General features: G+C 42.1%; 1 protein-coding gene across 3 annotated transcripts in view; it reads right to left on the bottom strand.

The window, feature by feature from the left end:
- The window catches only part of SMARCD3 (SWI/SNF related, matrix associated, actin dependent regulator of chromatin, subfamily d, member 3), a 526,715-nt gene that overhangs the window by 372,669 nt on the left and 131,546 nt on the right, over positions 1-22,500 (bottom strand). For all 3 annotated transcript variants that reach the window (XM_053713245.1, XM_053713246.1, XM_053713244.1), the window contains exons 2-3: positions 21,151-21,341; positions 6,653-6,695 (exon numbers count right to left, since the gene is read on the bottom strand). In XM_053713245.1, coding sequence (XP_053569220.1) covers positions 6,653-6,695; positions 21,151-21,341 — 234 coding nt within the window. The remainder of the gene's footprint in view (positions 1-6,652; positions 6,696-21,150; positions 21,342-22,500) is intronic.

Raw genomic sequence — 22,500 nt, 5'->3', positions numbered from 1 at the left:
AGCCCCCACACATAAGTGTGACAGAACAGTCATCAGCCCCCACACATAAGTGTGACAGAACAAGTCATTAGTCATCAGCCCCCACACATGTGTGACAGAACAAGTCATTAGTCATCAGCCCCCACACATGTGTGACAGAACAAGTCATTAGTCATCAGCCCCCACACATAACTGTGACAGAACAAGTCATTAGTCATCAGCTCCCACACATAAGTGTAACAGAACAAGTCATTAGTCATCAGCTCTCACACATAAGTGTGACAGAACAAGTCATTAGTCATCAGCCCCCACACATAAGTGTGACAGAACAAGTCATTAGTCATCAGCTCTCACACATAAGTGTGACAGAACAGGTAATTAGTCATCAGCCCCCACACATAAGTGTGACAGAACAAGTCATTAGTCATCAGCCCCCACACATAAGTGTGACAGAACAAGTCATTAGTCATCAGCCTCCACACATAAGTGTGACAGAACAAGTCATTAGTCATCAGCCTCCACACATAAGTGTGACAGAACAAGTCATTACTCATCAGCCCCCACACATAAGTGTGACAGAACAAGTCATTAGTCATCAGCTCTCACACATAAGTGTGACAGAACAAGTCATTAGTCATCAGCCGCTACACATAAGTGTGACAGAACAAGTCATTAGTCATCAGCCCCCACACATAAGTTTGACAGAACAAGTCATTAGTCATCAGCCCCCACACATAAGTGTGACAGAACAAGTCATTAGTCATCAGCCTCCACACATAAGTGTGACAGAACAAGTCATTAGTCATCAGCCTCCACACATAAGTGTGACAGAACAAGTCATTACTCATCAGCCCCCACACATAAGTGTGACAGAACAAGTCATTAGTCATCAGCCGCTACACATAAGTGTGACAGAACAAGTCATTAGTCATCAGCCCCCACACATAAGTTTGACAGAACAAGTCATTAGTCATCAGCCCCCACACATAAGTGTGACAGAACAAGTCATTAGTCATCAGCCCCCACACATAAGTGTGACAGAACAAGTCATTAGTCATCAGCCCCCACACATAAGTGTGACAGAACAAGTCATTAGTCATCAGCCCCCACACATAAGTGTGACAGAACAAGTCATTAGTCATCAGCCCCCACACATAAGTGTGACAGAACAAGTCATTAGTCATCAGCCCCCACACATAAGTGTAACAGAACAAGTCATTAGTCATCAGCCCCCACACATTAGTGTGACAGAACAAGTCATTAGTCATCAGCCCTCACACATAAGTGTGACAGAACAAGTCATTAGTCATCAGCCCTCACACATAAGTGTGACAGAACAAGTCATTAGCTATCAGCCCCCACACATAAGTGTGACAGAACAAGTCATTAGTCATTAGCCCCCACACATAAGTGTGACAGAACAAGTCATTAGTCATCAGCCCCCAAACATAAGTGTGACAGAACAAGTCATTAGTCATCAGCCCTCACACATAAGTGTGACAGAACAAGTCATTAGTCATCAGCCCTCACACATAAGTGTGACAGAACAAGTCATTAGCTATCAGCCCCCACACATAAGTGTGACAGAACAAGTCATTAGTCATCAGCCCCCACACATAAGTGTGACAGAACAAGTCATTAGTCATCAGCCCCCACACATAAGTGTGAGAGAACAGGTAATTAATCATCAGCCCCCACACATAAGTGTGACAGAACAAGTCATTAGTCATCAAACCCCACACATAAGTGTGACAGAACAAGTCATTAGTCATCAGCTCTCACACATAAGTGTGACAGAACAAGTCATTAGTCATCAGCCCCCACACATAAGTGTGACAGAACAAGTCATTAGTAAGCAGCCCCCACACATAACTGTGACAGAACAAGTCATTAGTAAGCAGCCCCCACACATAAGTGTGACAAATCAAGTAATTAGTCATCAGCCCCCACACATAAGTGTGACAGAAAAAGTCATTAGTCATCAGCCCCCACACATAAGTGTGACAGAACAAGTCATTAGTCATCAGCCCCACACATAAGTGTGACAGAACAAGTCATTAGTCATCAGCCTCCACAAATAAGTGTGACAGAACAAGTCATTAGTCATCAGCCCCACACATAAGTGTGAAAGAACAAGTCATTAGTCATCAGCCCCCACACATAAGTGTGACAGAACAAGTCATTAGTCATCAGCCCCACACATAAGTGTGACAGAACAAGTCATTAGTCATCAGCCCCCACACGTAAGTATGACAGAACAAGTCATTAGTCATCAGCCCCCACACATAAGTGTGACAAAACAAGTCATTAGTCATCAGTCCCCACACATAAGTGTGACAGAACAAGTCATTAGTCAGCAGCCCCCACACATAAGTGTGACAGAACAAGTCATTAGTCATCAGCCCCCACACATAAGTGTGACAGAACAAGTCATTAGTCATTAGCCCCCACACATAAGTGTGACAGAACAGTCATCAGCCCCCACACATAAGTGTGACAGAACAAGTCATTAGTCATCAGCCCCCACACATAAGTGTGACAGAACAAGTCATTAGTCATCAGCCCCCACACATGTGTGACAGAACAAGTCATTAGTCATCAGCCCCCACACATAACTGTGACAGAACAAGTCATTAGTCATCAGCTCCCACACATAAGTGTAACAGAACAAGTCATTAGTCATCAGCTCTCACACATAAGTGTGACAGAACAAGTCATTAGTCATCAGCCCCCACACATAAGTGTGACAGAACAAGTCATTAGTCATCAGCCCCCACACATAAGTGTGACAGAACAAGTCATTAGTCATCAGCTCTCACACATAAGTGTGACAGAACAGGTAATTAGTCATCAGCCCCCACACATAAGTGTGACAGAACAAGTCATTAGTCATCAGCCCCCACACATAAGTGTGACAGAACAAGTCATTAGTCATCAGCCTCCACACATAAGTGTGACAGAACAAGTCATTAGTCATCAGCCTCCACACATAAGTGTGACAGAACAAGTCATTACTCATCAGCCCCCACACATAAGTGTGACAGAACAAGTCATTAGTCATCAGCTCTCACACATAAGTGTGACAGAACAGGTAATTAGTCATCAGCCCCCACACATAAGTGTGACAGAACAAGTCATTAGTCATCAGCCCCCACACATAAGTGTGACAGATCAAGTCATTTGTCATCACCCCCACACATAAGTGTGACAGAACAAGTAATTAGTCATCAGCCCCCACACATAAGTGTGACAGAACAAGTCATTAGTCATCAGCGCCCACACATAAGTGTGACAGAACAAGTCATTAGTCATCAGCCCCACACATACGTGTGACAGAACAAGTCATTAGTCATCAGCCTCCACACATAAGTGTGACAGAACAAGTCATTAGTCATCAGCCCCACACATAAGTGTGACAGAACAAGTCATTAGTCATCAGCCCCCACACATAAGTGTGACAGAACAAGTCATTAGTCATAAGCCCCACACATAAGTGTGACAGAACAAGTCATTAGTCATCAGCCCCCACACGTAAGTATGACAGAACAAGTCATTAGTCATCAGCCCCCACACATAAGTGTGACAAAACAAGTCATTAGTCATCAGTCCCCACACATAAGTGTGACAGAACAAGTCATTAGTCAGCAGCCCCCACACATAAGTGTGACAGAACAAGTAATTAGTCATCAGCCCCCACACATAAGTGTGACAGAACAAGTCATTAGTCATTAGCCCCCACACATAAGTGTGACAGAACAAGTCATTAGTCATCAGCCCCCACACATGTGTGACAGAACAAGTCATTAGTCATCAGCCCCCACACATGTGTGACAGAACAAGTCATTAGTCATCAGCCCCCCCACATGTGTGACAGAACAAGTCATTAGTCATCAGCCCCCACACATAAGTGTGACAGAACAAGTCATTAGTCATCAGCTCCCACACATAAGTGTAACAGAACAAGTCATTAGTCATCAGCCCCCAACATAAGTGTGACAGAACAAGTCATTAGTCATCAGCCCCCACACATAAGTGTGACAGAACAAGTCATTAGTCATCAGCTCTCACACATACGTGTGACAGAACAGGTAATTAGTCATCAGCTCTCACACATAAGTGTGACAGAACAGGTAATTAGTCATCAGCCCCCACACATAAGTGTGACAGAACAAGTCATTAGTCATCAGCCCCCACACATAAGTGTGACAGAACAAGTCATTAGTCATCAGCCTCCACACATAAGTGTGACAGAACAAGTCATTAGTCATCAGCCTCCACACATAAGTGTGACAGAACAAGTCATTAGTCATCAGCCCCCACACATAAGTGTGACAGAACAAGTCATTAGTCATCAGCTCTCACACATAAGTGTGACAGAACAGGTAATTAGTCATCAGCCCCCACACATAAGTGTGACAGAACAAGTCATTAGTCATCAGCCCCCACACATGTGTGACAGAACAAGTCATTAGTCATCAGCCCCCACACATAACTGTGACAGAACAAGTCATTAGTCATCAGCTCCCACACATAAGTGTAACAGAACAAGTCATTAGTCATCAGCTCTCACACATAAGTGTGACAGAACAAGTCATTAGTCATCAGCCCCCACACATAAGTGTGACAGAACAAGTCATTAGTCATCAGCCCCCACACATAAGTGTGACAGAACAAGTCATTAGTCATCAGCTCTCACACATAAGTGTGACAGAACAGGTAATTAGTCATCAGCCCCCACACATAAGTGTGACAGAACAAGTCATTAGTCATCAGCCCCCACACATAAGTGTGACAGAACAAGTCATTAGTCATCAGCCTCCACACATAAGTGTGACAGAACAAGTCATTAGTCATCAGCCTCCACACATAAGTGTGACAGAACAAGTCATTACTCATCAGCCCCCACACATAAGTGTGACAGAACAAGTCATTAGTCATCAGCTCTCACACATAAGTGTGACAGAACAGGTAATTAGTCATCAGCCCCCACACATAAGTGTGACAGAACAAGTCATTAGTCATCAGCCCCCACACATAAGTGTGACAGATCAAGTCATTTGTCATCAGCCCCCACACATAAGTGTGACAGAACAAGTAATTAGTCATCAGCCCCCACACATAAGTGTGACAGAACAAGTCATTAGTCATCAGCCCCCACACATAAGTGTGACAGAACAAGTCATTAGTCATCAGCCCCACACATACGTGTGACAGAACAAGTCATTAGTCATCAGCCTCCACACATAAGTGTGACAGAACAAGTCATTAGTCATCAGCCCCACACATAAGTGTGACAGAACAAGTCATTAGTCATCAGCCCCCACACATAAGTGTGACAGAACAAGTCATTAGTCATCAGCCCCACACATAAGTGTGACAGAACAAGTCATTTGTCATCAGCCCCCACACATAAGTGTGACAGAACAAGTAATTAGTCATCAGCCCCCACACATAAGTGTGACAGAACAAGTCATTAGTCATCAGCCCCCACACATAAGTGTGACAGAACAAGTCATTAGTCATCAGCCCCACACATACGTGTGACAGAACAAGTCATTAGTCATCAGCCTCCACACATAAGTGTGACAGAACAAGTCATTAGTCATCAGCCCCACACATAAGTGTGACAGAACAAATCATTAGTCATCAGCCCCCACACATAAGTGTGACAGAACAAGTCATTAGTCATCAGCCCCACACATAAGTGTGACAGAACAAGTCATTAGTCATCAGCTCTCACACATAAGTGTGACAGAACGGTAATTAGTCATCAGCCCCCACACATAAGTGTGACAGAACAAGTCATTAGTCATCAGCCCCCACACATAAGTGTGACAGATCAAGTCATTAGTCATCAGCCCCCACACATAAGTGTGACAGAACAAGTAATTAGTCATCAGCCCCCACACATAAGTGTGACAGAACAAGTCATTAGTCATCAGCCTCCACACATAAGTGTGACAGAACAAGTCATTAGTCTTCAGCCCCCACACATAAGTGTGACAGAACAAGTCATTAGTCATCAGCCCCCACACATAAGTGTGACAGAACAAGTCATTAGTCATCAGCCCCCACACATAAGTGTGACAGAACAAGTCATTAGTCATCAGCCTCCATACATAAGTGTAACAGAACAAGTCATTAGTCATCAGCCCCCACACATAAGTGTGACAGAACAAGTCATTAGTCATCAGCCCCCACACATAAGTGTGACAGAACAAGTCATTAGTCATCAGCCCCACACATAAGTGTGACAGAACAAGTTATTAGTCATCAGCCCCCACACATAAGTGTGACAGAACAAGTCATTAGTCATCAGCCCCCACACATAAGTGTGACAGAACAAGTCATTAGTCATCAGCCCCCACACATAAATGTGACAGAACAAGTCATTAGTCATCAGCCCCCACACATAAGTGTGACAGAACAAGTCATTAGTCATCAGCCCCCACACATAAGTTTGACAGAACAAGTCATTAGTCATCAGCCCCCACACATAAATGTGACAGAACAAGTCATTAGTCATCAGCCCCCACACATAAGTGTGACAGAACAAGTCATTAGTCATCAGCCCCCACACATAAGTGTGACAGAACAAGTCATTAGTCATCAGCCCCCACACTTAAGTGTGAAAGATCCATATATTAGGAGTAATCAGACTGTTGTAACTCACCCTCTGTGGAAGAATCTTATCCGCCATCTTTCTCCTTTTTGCACTGAAGAAAAATAAAAACAAACATTTAACTTAATAAAAAGCCAGATTATTGTAGCAGGGTTCTAATTAGCTACCTCTCCTGATGTCTTCTGTTTTGTACCTAAAGCCATACTAGGACCATACTAGGACCATACTAGGACCATACTCTATACTGGAACTATACTAGACAGTAATGAAAGTAAAGCAGCAAAGAAACTCGTTAAAATAGAACACCGATATAAAAAAAACCAGTGCATGATGGCCATTAAGGCATTGCTTGCTAATTTGTAGAGATTCATTCCAAACCATTTGTAAATATCATGATAACTAATAACCTGTACTTGTGTCAGGATAACGCCTGTATGTGATAAGGGGGGCATGTACTTGTGTCAGGATAAAGCCTGTATGTGATGAGGGGGGCGTGTACTTGTGTCAGGATAAAGCCTGTATGTGATGAGGGAGCGTGTACTTGTGTCAGGATAAAGCCCTGTATGTGATGAGGGGGGCGTGTACTTGTGTCAGGATAAAGCCTGTATGTGATGAGGGGGGCGTGTACCTGTGTCAGGATAAAGCCCTGTATGTGATGAGGGGGGCATGTACTTGTGTCAGGATAAAGCCTGTATGTGATGAGGGAGCGTGTACTTGTGTCAGGATAAAGCCCTGTATGTGATGAGGGGGGCATGTACTTGTGTCAGGATAACGCCTGTATGTGATGAGGGGGGCGTGTACTTGTGTCAGGATAAAGCCTGTATGTGATGAGGGGGGCGTGTACCTGTGTCAGGATAAAGCCTGTATGTGATGAGGGAGCGTGTACTTGTGTCAGGATAAAGCCCTGTATGTGATGAGGGGGGCGTGTACTTGTGTCAGGATAAAGCCTGTATGTGATAAGGGGGGCATGTACTTGTGTCAGGATAACGCCTGTATGTGATGAGGGGGGCGTGTACTTGTGTCAGGATAAAGCCTGTATGTGATGAGGGGGGCATGTACTTGTGTCAGGATAAAGCCCTGTATGTGATGAGGGGGGCGTGTACTTGTGTCAGGATAAAGCCTGTATGTGATGAGGGGGCGTGTACTTGTGTCAGGATAAAGCCCTGTATGTGATGAGGGGGCGTGTACTTGTGTCAGGATAAAGCCCTGTATGTGATGAGGGGGGCGTGTACTTGTGTCAGGATAAAGCCCTGTATGTGATGAGGGGGGCGTGTACTTGTGTCAGGATAAAGCCCTCTATGTGATGAGGGGGGCGTGTACTTGTGTCAGGATAAAGCCCTGTATGTGATGAGGGGGTTGTGTACTTGTGTCAGGATAAAGCCTGTATGTGATGAGGGGGCATGTACTTGTGTCAGGATAAAGCCCTGTATGTGATGAGGGGGCGTGTACTTGTGTCAGGATAAAGCCTGTATGTGATGAGGGAGCGTGTACTTGTGTCAGGATAAAGCCCTGTATGTGATGAGGGGGGCGTGTACTTGTGTCAGGATAAAGCCCTGTATGTGATGAGGGGGGCGTGTACTTGTGTCAGGATAAAGCCCTGTATGTGATGAGGGAGCGTGTACTTGTGTCAGGATAAAGCCCTGTATGTGATGAGGGGGGCGTGTACTTGTGTCAGGATAAAGCCCTGTATGTGATGAGGGGGGCATGTACTTGTGTCAGGGTAAAGCCTGTATGTGATGAGGGGGGCATGTACTTGTGTCAGGATAAAGCCTGTATGTGATGAGGGGGGCATGTACTTGTGTCAGGATAAAGCCTGTATGTGATGAGGGGGGTGTACTTGTGTCAGGATAAAGCCCTGTATGTGATGAGGGAGGTGTACCTGTGTCAGGATAAAGCCTGTATGTAATGAGGGGCGTGTACTTGTGTCAGGATAACGCCTGTATGTGATGAGGGGGTTGTGTACTTGTGTCAGGATAAAGCCCTGTATGTGATGAGGGGCATGTACTTGTGTCAGGATAACGCCTGTATGTGATGAGGGGAGGGCGTGTACCTGTGTCAGGATAAAGCCTGTATGTAATGAGGGGGGCGTGTACTTGTGTCACGATAAAGCCCTGTATGTGATGAGGGGGTTGTGTACTTGTGTCAGGATAAAGCCTGTATGTGATGAGGGTGCGTGTACTTGTGTCAGGATAACGCCTGTATGTGATGAGGGGGCGTGTACCTGTGTCAGGATAAAGCCTGTATGTGATGAGGGGGCGTGTACTTGTGTCAGGATAACGCCTGTATGTGATGAGGGGGGCGTGTACTTGTGTCAGGATAAAGCCTGTATGTGATGAGGGGGGCGTGTACTTGTGTCAGGATAAAGCCCTGTATGTGATGAGGGGGGCATGTACTTGTGTCAGGATAAAGCCTGTATGTGATGAGGGGGCGTGTACTTGTGTCAGGATAAAGCCCTGTATGTGATGAGGGGGGCGTTTACTTGTGTCAGGGTAAAGCCTGTATGTGATGAGGGGGGCATGTACTTGTGTCAGGATAAAGCCCTGTATGTGATGAGGGGGGTGTGTACTTGTGTCAGGATAAAGCCTGTATGTGATAAGGGGGGCATGTACTTGTGTCAGGATAACGCCTGTATGTGATGAGGGGGGCGTGTACTTGTGTCAGGATAAAGCCTGTATGTGATGAGGGGGCGTGTACTTGTGTCAGGATAAAGCCTGTATGTGATGAGGGGGGCGTGTACTTGTGTCAGGATAACGCCTGTATGTGATGAGGGGGGCGTGTACTTGTGTCAGGATAAAGCCTGTATGTGATGAGGGGGTTGTGTACTTGTGTCAGGATAAAGCCTGTATGTGATGAGGGGTTGTGTACTTGTGTCAGGATAAAGCCTGTATGTGATGAGGGGGCGTGTACTTGTGTCAGGATAAAGCCCTGTATGTGATGAGGGGGGCGTGTACTTGTGTCAGGATAAAGCCCTGTATGTGATGAGGGGGGCGTGTACTTGTGTCAGGATAAAGCCCTGTATGTGATGGGGAGCGTGTACTTGTGTCAGGATAAAGCCCTGTATGTGATGAGGGGCGTGTACTTGTGTCAGGATAAAGCCTGTATGTGATGAGGGGGCGTGTACTTGTTTCAGGATAAAGCCCTGTATGTAATGAGGGGGGTGTACTTGTGTCAGGATAACGCCTGTATGTGATGAGGGCCGTGTACTTGTGTCAGGATAAAGCCTGTATGTGATGAGGGGACATGTACTTGTGTCAGGATAAAGCCTGTATGTGATGGGGAGTGTGTACTTGTGTCAGGATAAAGCCTGTATGTGATGAGGGGGCGTGTACTTGTGTCAGGATAAAGCCCTGTATGTGATGAGGGGGGCGTGTACTTGTGTCAGGGTAAAGCCTGTATGTGATGAGGGGGGCATGTACTTGTGTCAGGATAAAGCCCTGTATGTGATGGGGAGCGTGTACTTGTGTCAGGATAAAGCCCTGTATGTAATGAGGGGGGTGTACTTGTGTCAGGATAACGCCTGTATGTGATGAGGGGCGTGTACTTGTGTCAGGATAAAGCCTGTATGTGATGAGGGGCCATGTACTTGTGTCAGGATAAAGCCTGTATGTGATGGGGAGTGTGTACTTGTGTCAGGATAAAGCCTGTATGTGATGAGGGGGGTGTACTTGTGTCAGGATAAAGCCCTATATGTGATGGGGGGGTGTACTTGTGTCAGGATAAAGTCCTATATGTGATGGGGGGTGTACTTCTGTCAGGATAAAGCCTGTATGTGCTGAGGGGGGTTTACTTGTGTCAGGATAAAACCCTATATGTGATGGGGTGTGTGTGTGTACTTTTTTCAGGATAAAGCCCTATATGTGATGGGGGGGGGGGGTGTACTGCATAAAAAATCAGACAGCGGTTGCGCTGCATAAAAAAGCAGACAGTGGTTGCGCTGTATAATAATTCAGACAGTGGTTGCGCTGCATAACAAATCAGACAGTGGTTGCGCTGCATAACAAATCAGACAGTGGGTGTGCTGTATAAAAAATCAGATAGTGGCTGCACTGCATAGCAAATTAGAGAGTGGTTGCGCTGCATAGCAAATGAGAAAGTGGTTGCACTGTATAACAAATCAGACAGTGGTAGTGCTGCATAGCAAATCAGACAGTGGTTGTGCTGCATAACAAACATATATATATATATATAGTCCAGAGCAAAGACAGCACTCACTGGATTTCAATAAAAAATAACTTTTATTGGAAAAATTTAAAATAAAGTCCCATGACGTTTCAGTGCCCACTGGCAACTTTATCAAATGGAATCACCCAGCTTGAGAACAGATGGACAGTCCTGACATCCGGGAGACAGAATAAAATACATCCTGACAAGCAGCCTTATATACCCTTGATTGTGTCTTAATTGGGGAAAACGCCATGACTCGATTTGCGTGTGTTTGCGAGGCCACGCCCCTTCTGGTTTTCCGCTCATTCATCATTGGTAGCGATCATGCTCACACCCATCCTGGGTATACCTTGTATGCACATGGCTAAATACCATAGGAACTGCGCATGTCTCTGTCAAAGTACCTGGGCATAATGGCTTGTAAGAACTGCTTGTAGAAAAAAGTTTAAAAACATGCAAACGCTCGTGTACATAGACAACAAGCAATGCAATAGTACTGCACACGGTAATGTTATGACGTACGATTAACTACATATGTCCATTACCTGGATGTTTCAGTATGTGCTATCATCATCCTTATTTATTAAAGGAACTTGCTCCCAATAAAAAACAAAACTAAGATAGGATTACAGCCACTTAATAAAGTCAATAGTGATCCTGGTGTTAGTTAGTTAACCTGGTTGGTTAAATTCAGGAGATTAACCAATAAATGGCCTAAAGTCCATCTTGCTGATGAGACCCCTGGGGTCCACTGTGTCCAGGGTGTAGATCCATTTGGGCTCAATCTGTAATAACTTCCTCCCCCAGTTACCCCCTCTTTTCATAGGGGGGACATGATCAATGATCATGGTTTTTAAGTTATTAACTATTTAATAGCTATATTACCTAGTTAAAATAAATACAAAGTTGCCTGTAAAATAAATATAAATCATAAAATAGCTACAATGTAACTATTAGTTATATTGTAGCTAGCTTAGGGTTTATTTTATAGGTAAGTATTTAGTTTTAAATAGGATTAATTTATTTAATTAATTTAATGATAGTGTAGTGTTAGGTGTATTTGTAACTTAGGTTAGGATTTATTTTACAGGTAAATTTGTATTTATTTTAGCTAGGTAGCTATTAAATAGTTAATAACTATTTAATAGCTATTGTACCTAGTTAAAATAAATACAAAGTTGCCTGTAAAATAAATATAAATCATAAAATAGCTACAATGTAACTATTAGTTATATTGTAGCTATATTAGGGTTTATTTTACAGGTAAGTATTTAGTTTTAAATAGGATTAATTTATTTAACTATAGTAATATTATTTAGTTTTATTTAAATTATATTTATGTTAGGGGGGTGTTAGGGTTAGACTTAGGTTTAGGGGTTAATAAATTTATTATAGTAGTGGCGACGTTGGGGGCGGGAGATTAGGGGTTAATAATTGTAGGTAGGTGGCGGCGATGTTAGGGAGGGCAGATTAAGGGTTAATAAAATGTATTATAGTGTTAGTTAGGTTGCGGCGACGTGGGGGGGGAGATTAGAGGTTAATAAAATTTATTATAGTGTTTGCGAGGCGGGAGTGCGGCGGTTTAGGGGTTAATCCATTTATTATAGTGGCAGCGAGGTCCGGTCGGCAGATTAGGGGTTAATACTTGTAATTAGGTTGCGGCGACGTTGGGGGGGCAGATTAGGGCTTAATAAAATGTATTATAGTGTTTGCGAGGCGGAGTGCGGCGGTTTAGGGGTTAATACATTTATTATAGTGGCAGCGATGTCCGGTAAGAAGATTAGGGGTTAATACTTGTAGTTAGGTTGCGGCGACATTGGGGGGGCAGATTAGGGGTTAATAACTATAATGTAGGTATCAGCGATGTTAGGGACAGCAGATTAGGGGTTCATAGCTATAATGTAGGTGGCGGCGGTGTCCGGTCGGCAGATTAGGGGTTAAATAATTTTATGATAGTGTTTGCGATGTGGGGGGGGGGGCCTCGGTTTAGTGGTTCATAGGTAGTTTATGGGTGTTAGTGTACTTTGTAGCACTGTAGTTAAGAGCTTTATATTCCGGTGCCCATAAAACTCTTAACTACTGACTTTATTCGGTAGATTCGGATGGCCGTGTATTACACTAGTATTGTACAGTATATTAGATTATTTCACTCTGCTATGGGTTACACCTAATATACAGTACATAATACTAGTCTAATACACAGCATATCCCACCTAACACATACCGAAATTCCGAATTTCGGAACCGAATCGAACCGAATTCAGCCGAATTCAGCCGAATTTATTCTAATCCGAATAAATCTGAAACAAATTTATTCAAATTTTGCTGAATTCGAATCGATCCGAACCGAAATTCGAAAAAATCTGAATCAATCCGAACCGAAACGAATTTTTCGATCATGCACATATCTATTTATTACCCCCTAATCTGCCCCCCCAACGTCGCCGCCACCTACCTACACTTATTAACCCCTAATCTGCCAACCAGACATCGCTGCCACTATAATAAATGTATTAACCCCTAAACCACCGCACTCCCGCCTCGCAAACACTATAATAAATTTTATTAACCACTAATCTGCCCTCCCTAACATCGCCGCCACCTACCTACAATTATTAACCCCTAAACTCCCGCCCCCAACGTCACTGCTAATATAATAAAGTTATTAACCCCTCAACCTCTAGAATGCCAATAGAATGCGAGGTCAATCCGATTGGCTGATTGGATCAGCCAATCGGATTGAACTTCAATCTGATTGGCTGATTGAATCAGCCAATCAGATTTTTCCTACCTTAATTCCGATTGGCTGATAGAATCCTATCAGCCAATCGGAATTCGAGGGATGCCATCTTGGATGATGTCATTTAAAGGAACCGTCATTTGTCGGGAAGTCGTCGGCGAGGATGGCTGTTCTGCGTCGGATGTCTTCAGGAAACTGCCGCTCCGCTCCGGATGGATGAAGAAGATTCCGCTTGGATGAAGAATTCAATTGGATGGAAGACCTCTTCTGCCCCGCTTGGATAAAGACTTCAACCGGATGGAGGACCTCTTCTGCCCCGCTTGGATAAAGACTTCAACCGGATGGAGGACCTCTTCTGCCCCGCTTGGATAAAGACTTCAACCGGATGGAGGACCTCTTCTGCCCCGCTTGGATGAAGAATTCGGCTCGGCTGGGTGAAGACGACTCAAGGTAGGGAGATCTTCAGGGGGTTAGTGTTAGTTTTTTTTAAGGGGGGTTTGGGTGGGTTTTAGAGTAGGGGTATGTGGGTGGTGGGTTGTAATGTTGGGGGGGTATTGTATTTTTATTTACAGGTAAAAGAGCTGATTCCATTGGGGCAATGCCCCGCAAAAAGCCCTTTTAAGGGCTGGTAAAAGAGCTGATTACTTTGTAATTTAGTATAGGGTAGGGCATTTTTTTATTTTGGGGGGCTTTTTTATTTTATTAGGGGGCTTATATTAGGTGTAATTAGATTAAAATTCTTGTAATTTTTTTTATTTTTTGTAATTTAGTGTTTGTTTTTTTTGTAATATAGTTTAGTTTAATTGTATTTTATTTTAGATAATTGTAGTTAATTTATTTAATTAATTTATTGATAGGGTAGTGTTAGGTGTATTTGTAACTTAGGTTAGGATTTATTTTACAGGGAATTTTGTAATTATTTTAACTAGGTAGTTATTAAATAGTTAATAACTATTTAATAGCTATTGTACCTAGTTAAAATAAATACAAAGTTGCCTGTAAAATAAATTACAAGCTACAATGTAAATAGGTAAGTATTTAGTTTTAAATAGGAAAAATGTATTTAATTATAGTAAATGTAGTTTGTTTTATTTAAATTATATTTAAGTTAGGGGGGTGTTAGGGTTAGGGTTAGACTTAGGTTGAGGGGTTAATAACTTTATTATAGTAGCGGCGACGTTGGGGGCGGGAGTTTAGGCGTTAATAATTGTAGGTAGGTGGCAGCGATGTTAGGGAGGGCAGATTAGGGGTTAATAAAATGGATTATAGTGTTTGCGAAGCGGGAGTGCGGCGGTTTAGGGGTTAATACATTTATTATAGTGGTAGCGATGACCGGTCGGCAGATTAGGGGTTAATAAGTGTAGGTAGGTGGCGGCGACGTTGGGGGGGCAGATTAGGGGTTAATAAATATAGATGTCGGCGATATTAGGGACAGCAGATTAGGGGTTCATAGCTATAATGTAGGTTCCGGCGGTGTCCGGAGCGGCAGATTAGGGGTTAATAATAAAATGTAGGTGTGAGCGATATCGGGGGCGGCAGATTAGGGGTTAATAATATAATGTAGGTGTCAGCGATAGCGGGGGCGGCAGATTAGGGGTTAATAAGTGTAAGGTTAGGGGTGTTTAGACTCAGGGTTCATGTTAGGGTGTTAGGTGCAGACTTAGGAAGTGTTTCCCCATAGTAAACAATGGGGCTGTGTTAGGAGCTGAACGCTGCTTTTTTGCAGGTGTTAGGTTTTTTACAGCCAGCTTAGCCCCATTGTTTACTATGGGGATATCGTGCACGAGCACGTTTTGTCAGCTTCCCACTACCGTAAGCAGCGCTGGTATTGAGAGTAGAAGTGGAGCTAAATTTTGCTCGACGCTGACTTTTCTGAGGCTAACGCAGCCCCTCAGACAACTCTCAATACCAGCGTTGTCTTAAGGGTGCGCTGGAAATAAAGGCTCGTTAGCACCGCAGGTCTTTACCGACAAAACACTAAATCTAGCGGTTAGTGTTTTAACTTGAAACACTGAGAGCAGTTGCTGCGGGCTGGACACAGGAATTTTGAAGCTGCCTGCGTTTTAGGTTTTTGGGGGGTTTTTTTGCAGTGTAGCTCCTAACAGCGTGCACAAATCTCCTGACCCTGACTAAACCCACAAAATCACAAATCTCCTGACCCTGACTAAAGCAGACACTGTCCTGGCTGCAACTGCCCCTCTCAGATGGAGATGGATGACCGATCTGAGTCAAACCATAGCACACAGTCACTCACCGGCATCCTCAGAGACACAGACACTGCTTGTTTTAAAAAAAATCCAAGAGTAAAGCAGCGCAGAGGCTGAGGGGCAATGCGAGACAAATGGCACCCCCAAAATTGGCCGCACAAATAATTTTTAACTCTCACGCATCACGGTGCTTCAATTCCGCCGGCATTTTCTAGCTAGCACACACACACACTTAAGGAATGATTACACTGGTGCTATATAATGTAATATGATCTAGCACACACCTATGTAATGAATGATTACACTGATACTATATAATGTAATATGATCTAGCACACACATGTAATGAATGATTACACTGGTACTATATAATGTAATATGAGCTAGCACACACATGTAATGAATGATTACACTGGTACTATATAATGTAATATGACCTAGCACACACACTTAAGGAATGATTACACTGGTACTATATAATGTAATATGAGCTAGCACATACATGTAATGAATGATTACACTGGTACTATATAATGTAATATGATCTAGCACACACCTATGTAATGAATGATTACACTGATACTATATAATGTAATATGATCTAGCACACACACATGTAATGAATGATTACACTGATACTATATAATGTAATATGACCTAGCACACACACGTAAGGAATGATTACACTGGTACTATATAATGTAATATGATCTAGCACACACCTATGTAATGAATGATTACACTGATACTATATAATGTAATATGATCTAGCACACACACATGTAATGAATGATTACACTGATACTATATAATGTAATATGACCTAGCACACACACGTAAGGAATGATTACACTGGTACTATATAATGTAATATGATCTAGCACACACCTATGTAATGAATGATTACACTGATACTATATAATGTAATATGATCTAGCACACACACATGTAATGAATGATTACACTGATACTATATAATGTAATATGATCTAGCACACACCTATGTAATGAATGATTACACTGGTACTATATAATGTAATATGACCTAGCACACACACGTAAGGAATGATTACACTGATACTATATAATGTAATATGAGCTAGCACACACACGTAATGAATGATTACACTGGTACTATATAATGTAATATGACCTAGCACACACACGTAAGGAATGATTACACTGATACTATATAATGTAATATGATCTAGCACACACACGTAATGAATGATTACACTGGTACTATATAATGTAATATGATCTAGCACACACATGTAATGAATGATTACACTGGTACTATATAATGTAATATGAGCTAGCACACACATGTAAGAAATGATTATACTGGTACTATATAATGTAATATGATCTAGCACACACACATGTAATGAATGATTACACTGGTACTATATAATGTAATATGATCTAGCACACACATGTAAGGAATGATTACACTGATGCTATGCTATATAATGTAATATGAGCTAGCACACATACACATGTAAGGAATGATTACACTGGTACTATATAATGTGCATACAAAGAGAGAAGCGCTCTACCAGGAACGAACAACAGCTCAGTGGCTTGTTCTATGGCGATTTACCACCCGGAAGCAGCCCCTTTTAGACCAGTGTGCTTTTCACAGAAGAAAACTTTCCTGAAGTATATCAGTCTGATCCTGCCAATTAAGGTCAGTCCAGCCCCGAAATACCAGGCAATTCTCCTCTGAACAAGGAACATGACAACCCCAGACGATCGTTTCGGCCTCCTATGGGCCTCGTCAGTGAGGTGCAGCCATATTCCTCTAAGCACACTGGGCAAGGAGTCCACGTCTGGTTTCCCCCATCACCCATAGGGAGACTTCCCCAGGGTCATAATAATTTGCATACAAAGAGAGAAGCGCTCTACCAGGAACGAACAACAGCTCAGTGGCTTGTTCTATGGCGATTTACCACCCGGAAGCAGCCTCTTTTAGACCAGTGTGCTTTTCACAGAAGAAAACTTTCCTGAAGTATATCAGTCTGATCCTGCCAATTAAGGTCAGTCCAGCCCCGAAATACCAGGCAATTCTCCTCTGAACAAGGAACATGACAACCCCAGACGATCGTTTCGGCCTCCTATGGGCCTCGTCAGTGAGGTGCAGCCACATTCCTCTAAGCACACTGGGCAAGGAGTCCACGTCTGGTTTCCCCCAATACCCATAGGGAGACTTCCCCAGGGTCATAATTATTTGCATACAAAGAGAGAAGCGCTCTACCAGGAACGAACAACAGCTCAGTGGCTTGTTCTATGGCGATTTACCACCCGGAAGCAGCCTCTTTTATACCAGTGTGCTTTTCACAGAAGAAAACTTTCCTGAAGTATATCAGTCTGATCCTGCCAATTAAGGTCAGTCCAGCCCCGAAATACCAGGCAATTCTCCTCTGAACAAGGAACATGACAACCCCAGACGATCGTTTCGGCCTCCTATGGGCCTCGTCAGTGAGGTGCAGCCACATTCCTCTAAGCACACTGGGCAAGGAGTCCACGTCTGGTTTCCCCCATCACCCATAGGGAGACTTCCCCAGGGTCATAATAATTTGCATACAAAGAGAGAAGCGCTCTACCAGGAACGAACAACAGCTCAGTGGCTTGTTCTATGGCGATTTACCACCCGGAAGCAGCCTCTTTTAGACCAGTACTATATAATGTAATATGACCTAGCACACACACGTAAGGAATGATTACACTGATACTATATAATGTAATATGAGCAAGCACACACACATAAGGAATGATTACACTGGTACTATATAATGTAATATTATCTAGCACACACATGTAATGAATGATTACACTGGTTCTATATAATATAATATGAGCTAGCACAGAAATACACATGTAAGGAATGATTACACTGGTACTATATAATGTAATATTAGCTAGCACACACACATAAGGAATGATTACACTGGTGCTATATAATGTAATATGATCTAGCACACACATGTAATGAATGATTACACTGGTGCTATATAATGTAATATGATCTAGCACACACATGTAATGAATGATTACACTGGTGCTATATAATGTAATATGATCTAGCACACACATGTAATGGATGATTATACTGGTACTATATAATGTAATATGACCTAGCACACACATGTAAGGAATGATTATACTGGTACTATATAATGTAATATGATCTAGCACACACATGTAAGGAATGATTACACTGATACTATATAATGTAATATGAGCAAGCACACACACATAAGGAATTATTACACTGGTACTATATAATGTAATATGAGCTAGCACACACACGTAAGGAATGATTACACTGGTACTATATAATGTAATATGAGCTAGCACACACATGTAAGGAATTATTACACTGGTACTATATAATGTAATATGAGCTAGCACACACACGTAAGGAATGATTACACTGGTACTATATAATGTGCATACAAAGAGAGAAGCGCTCTACCAGGAACGAACAACAGCTCAGTGGCTTGTTCTATGGCGATTTACCACCCGGAAGCAGCCCCTTTTAGACCAGTGTGCTTTTCACAGAAGAAAACTTTCCTGAAGTATATCAGTCTGATCCTGCCAATTAAGGTCAGTCCAGCCCCGAAATACCAGGCAATTCTCCTCTGAACAAGGAACATGACAACCCCAGACGATCGTTTCGGCCTCCTATGGGCCTCGTCAGTGAGGTGCAGCCACATTCCTCTAAGCACACTGGGCAAGGAGTCCACGTCTGGTTTCCCCCATCACCCATAGGGAGACTTCCCCAGGGTCATAATAATTTGCATACAAAGAGAGAAGCGCTCTACCAGGAACGAACAACAGCTCAGTGGCTTGTTCTATGGCGATTTACCACCCGGAAGCAGCCTCTTTTAGACCAGTACTATATAATGTAATATGACCTAGCACACACACGTAAGGAATGATTACACTGATACTATATAATGTAATATGAGCAAGCACACACACATAAGGAATGATTACACTGGTACTATATAATGTAATATTATCTAGCACACACATGTAATGAATGATTACACTGGTTCTATATAATATAATATGAGCTAGCACAGAAATACACATGTAAGGAATGATTACACTGGTACTATATAATGTAATATTAGCTAGCACACACACATAAGGAATGATTACACTGGTGCTATATAATGTAATATGATCTAGCACACACATGTAATGAATGATTACACTGGTGCTATATAATGTAATATGATCTAGCACACACATGTAATGAATGATTACACTGGTGCTATATAATGTAATATGATCTAGCACACACATGTAATGGATGATTATACTGGTACTATATAATGTAATATGACCTAGCACACACATGTAAGGAATGATTATACTGGTACTATATAATGTAATATGATCTAGCACACACATGTAAGGAATGATTACACTGATACTATATAATGTAATATGAGCAAGCACACACACATAAGGAATTATTACACTGGTACTATATAATGTAATATGAGCTAGCACACACACGTAAGGAATGATTACACTGGTACTATATAATGTAATATGAGCTAGCACACACATGTAAGGAATTATTACACTGGTACTATATAATGTAATATGAGCTAGCACACACACGTAAGGAATGATTACACTGGTACTATATAATGTAATATGAGCTAGCACACACATGTAAGGAATGATTGCACTGGTACTATATAATGTAATATGACCTAGCATACACACGTAAGGAATGATTACACTGGTACTATATAATGTAATATGAGCTAGCACACACATGTAAGGAATGATTACACTGATACTATATAATATAATATGAGCTAGCACACACACGTAAGGAGTGATTACACTGGTACTATATAATGTAATATAAGCTAGCACACATACACATGTAAGGTATGATTACACTGGTACTATATAATGTAATATAAGCTAGCACACACATGTAATGAATGATTACACTGGTACTATATAATGTAATATGAGCTAGCACACACACGTAAGGAGTGATTACACTGGTACTATATAATGTAATATAAGCTAGCACACATACACATGTAAGGTATGATTACACTGGTACTATATAATGTAATATAAGCTAGCACACACATACATAAGGAATGATTACACTGGTACTATATAATGTAATATGAGCTAGCACACAAATACACACGTAAAGAATGATTACACTGGTACTAATGTAATATGACCTAGCACAGACACACACACATAAGGAATGATTACACATTTACTATATAATGTAATATGAGCTAGCGCACATTATACCTCATCCAGAGCCTACCTCCATCCTACAGTGATCCCCACCTCCACCAGTCTACCTTCTTCCTACTTTGTGCTTCTACTACTTAGTTTGTCCCCTGCACACAATGTGCCTCACCCACTTGTCTTCTCACCTGCGGCTGCGACCCTGTGTAGGTGTGACTTGTTGCTGAACCTGTGCAGGGGCAGAGCGTTTCCTTGTAGTTTCCATAACTGTTGGGGGGATTCCAGGTCGAACAGTGGGATTCCCGCCAAATGGGGGACCCGGTGGGCCCATAGGAGCACCCTGATGAGGCATGCGGGCACCAGATGGCATGCCAGGACGCTGGGGACAGAAAAAGAGATGTTATTTGTGTGAGTGCAATAATTTATACATGTGTGTACTAGCAAATAGGTGAGATTATGTGTATAATACATATAATTGTATGTGCGGGCATACTACATATATGTTTGCATTTATCTTACATTCACTAGATATTTGTCAATTTGTGTGACATTAAAGTAAGTTAAACAGCCTAAAAGACCCATAGTGGATTTCCTGCTTGTTCCAATTAATAATAAATTCCTCCATATTCTGCAGATACTAAGTGATCTGTGAGGTTATTGATGAGGTTGTGGGATGTCTTTGAATACTCAGCATGTTACACAATTTCCTGTCTTTGCAATGTATCCACTGATTTTAAGAAAGATTTATAAACATCACATTACTATCTCTGCACATTCCATAAATACAGTAAGTATTGTAAAGATTTGTACCGTCTGCACTAAGTATTCTACAGATATGTACCGTCTGCACTAAGTATTGTACAGATTTGTACTGTCTGCACTAAGTATGCTAAAGATTTGTACAGTCTGCACTAAGTATTCTACAGATATGTACCGTCTGCACTAAGTATTCTACAGATATGTACCGTCTGCACTAAGTATTGTACAGATTTGTACTGTCTGCACTAAGTATTCTAAAGATTTGTACCGTCTGCACTAAGTATTCTACAGATATGTACCGTCTGCACTAAGTATTGTACAGATTTGTACTGTCTGCACTAAGTATTCTAAAGATTTGTACAGTCTGCACTAAGTATTCTACAGATATGTACCGTCTGCACTAAGTATTGTACAGATTTGTACTGTCTGCACTAAGTATTCTAAAGATTTGTACCGTCTGCACTAAGTATTCTACAGATATGTACCGTCTGCACTAAGTATTGTACAGATTTGTACTGTCTGCACTAAGTATGCTAAAGATTTGTACAGTCTGCACTAAGTATTCTACAGATATGTACCGTCTGCACTAAGTATTGTACAGATTTGTACTGTCTGCACTAAGTATTGTAAAGATTTGTACCGTCTGCACTAAGTATTCTACAGATATGTACCGTCTGCACTAAGTATTGTACAGATTTGTACTGTCTGCACTAAGTATGCTAAAGATTTGTACAGTCTGCACTAAGTATTCTACAGATATGTACCGTCTGCACTAAGTA

Source organism: Bombina bombina, chromosome 5 (assembly GCF_027579735.1).
Source record: "Bombina bombina isolate aBomBom1 chromosome 5, aBomBom1.pri, whole genome shotgun sequence".
In the NCBI taxonomy this organism is placed as follows: domain Eukaryota; kingdom Metazoa; phylum Chordata; class Amphibia; order Anura; family Bombinatoridae; genus Bombina; species Bombina bombina.
Note: the sequence above shows the minus strand (reverse complement) of the source record. Positions and strands in the feature narration are given on the sequence as shown.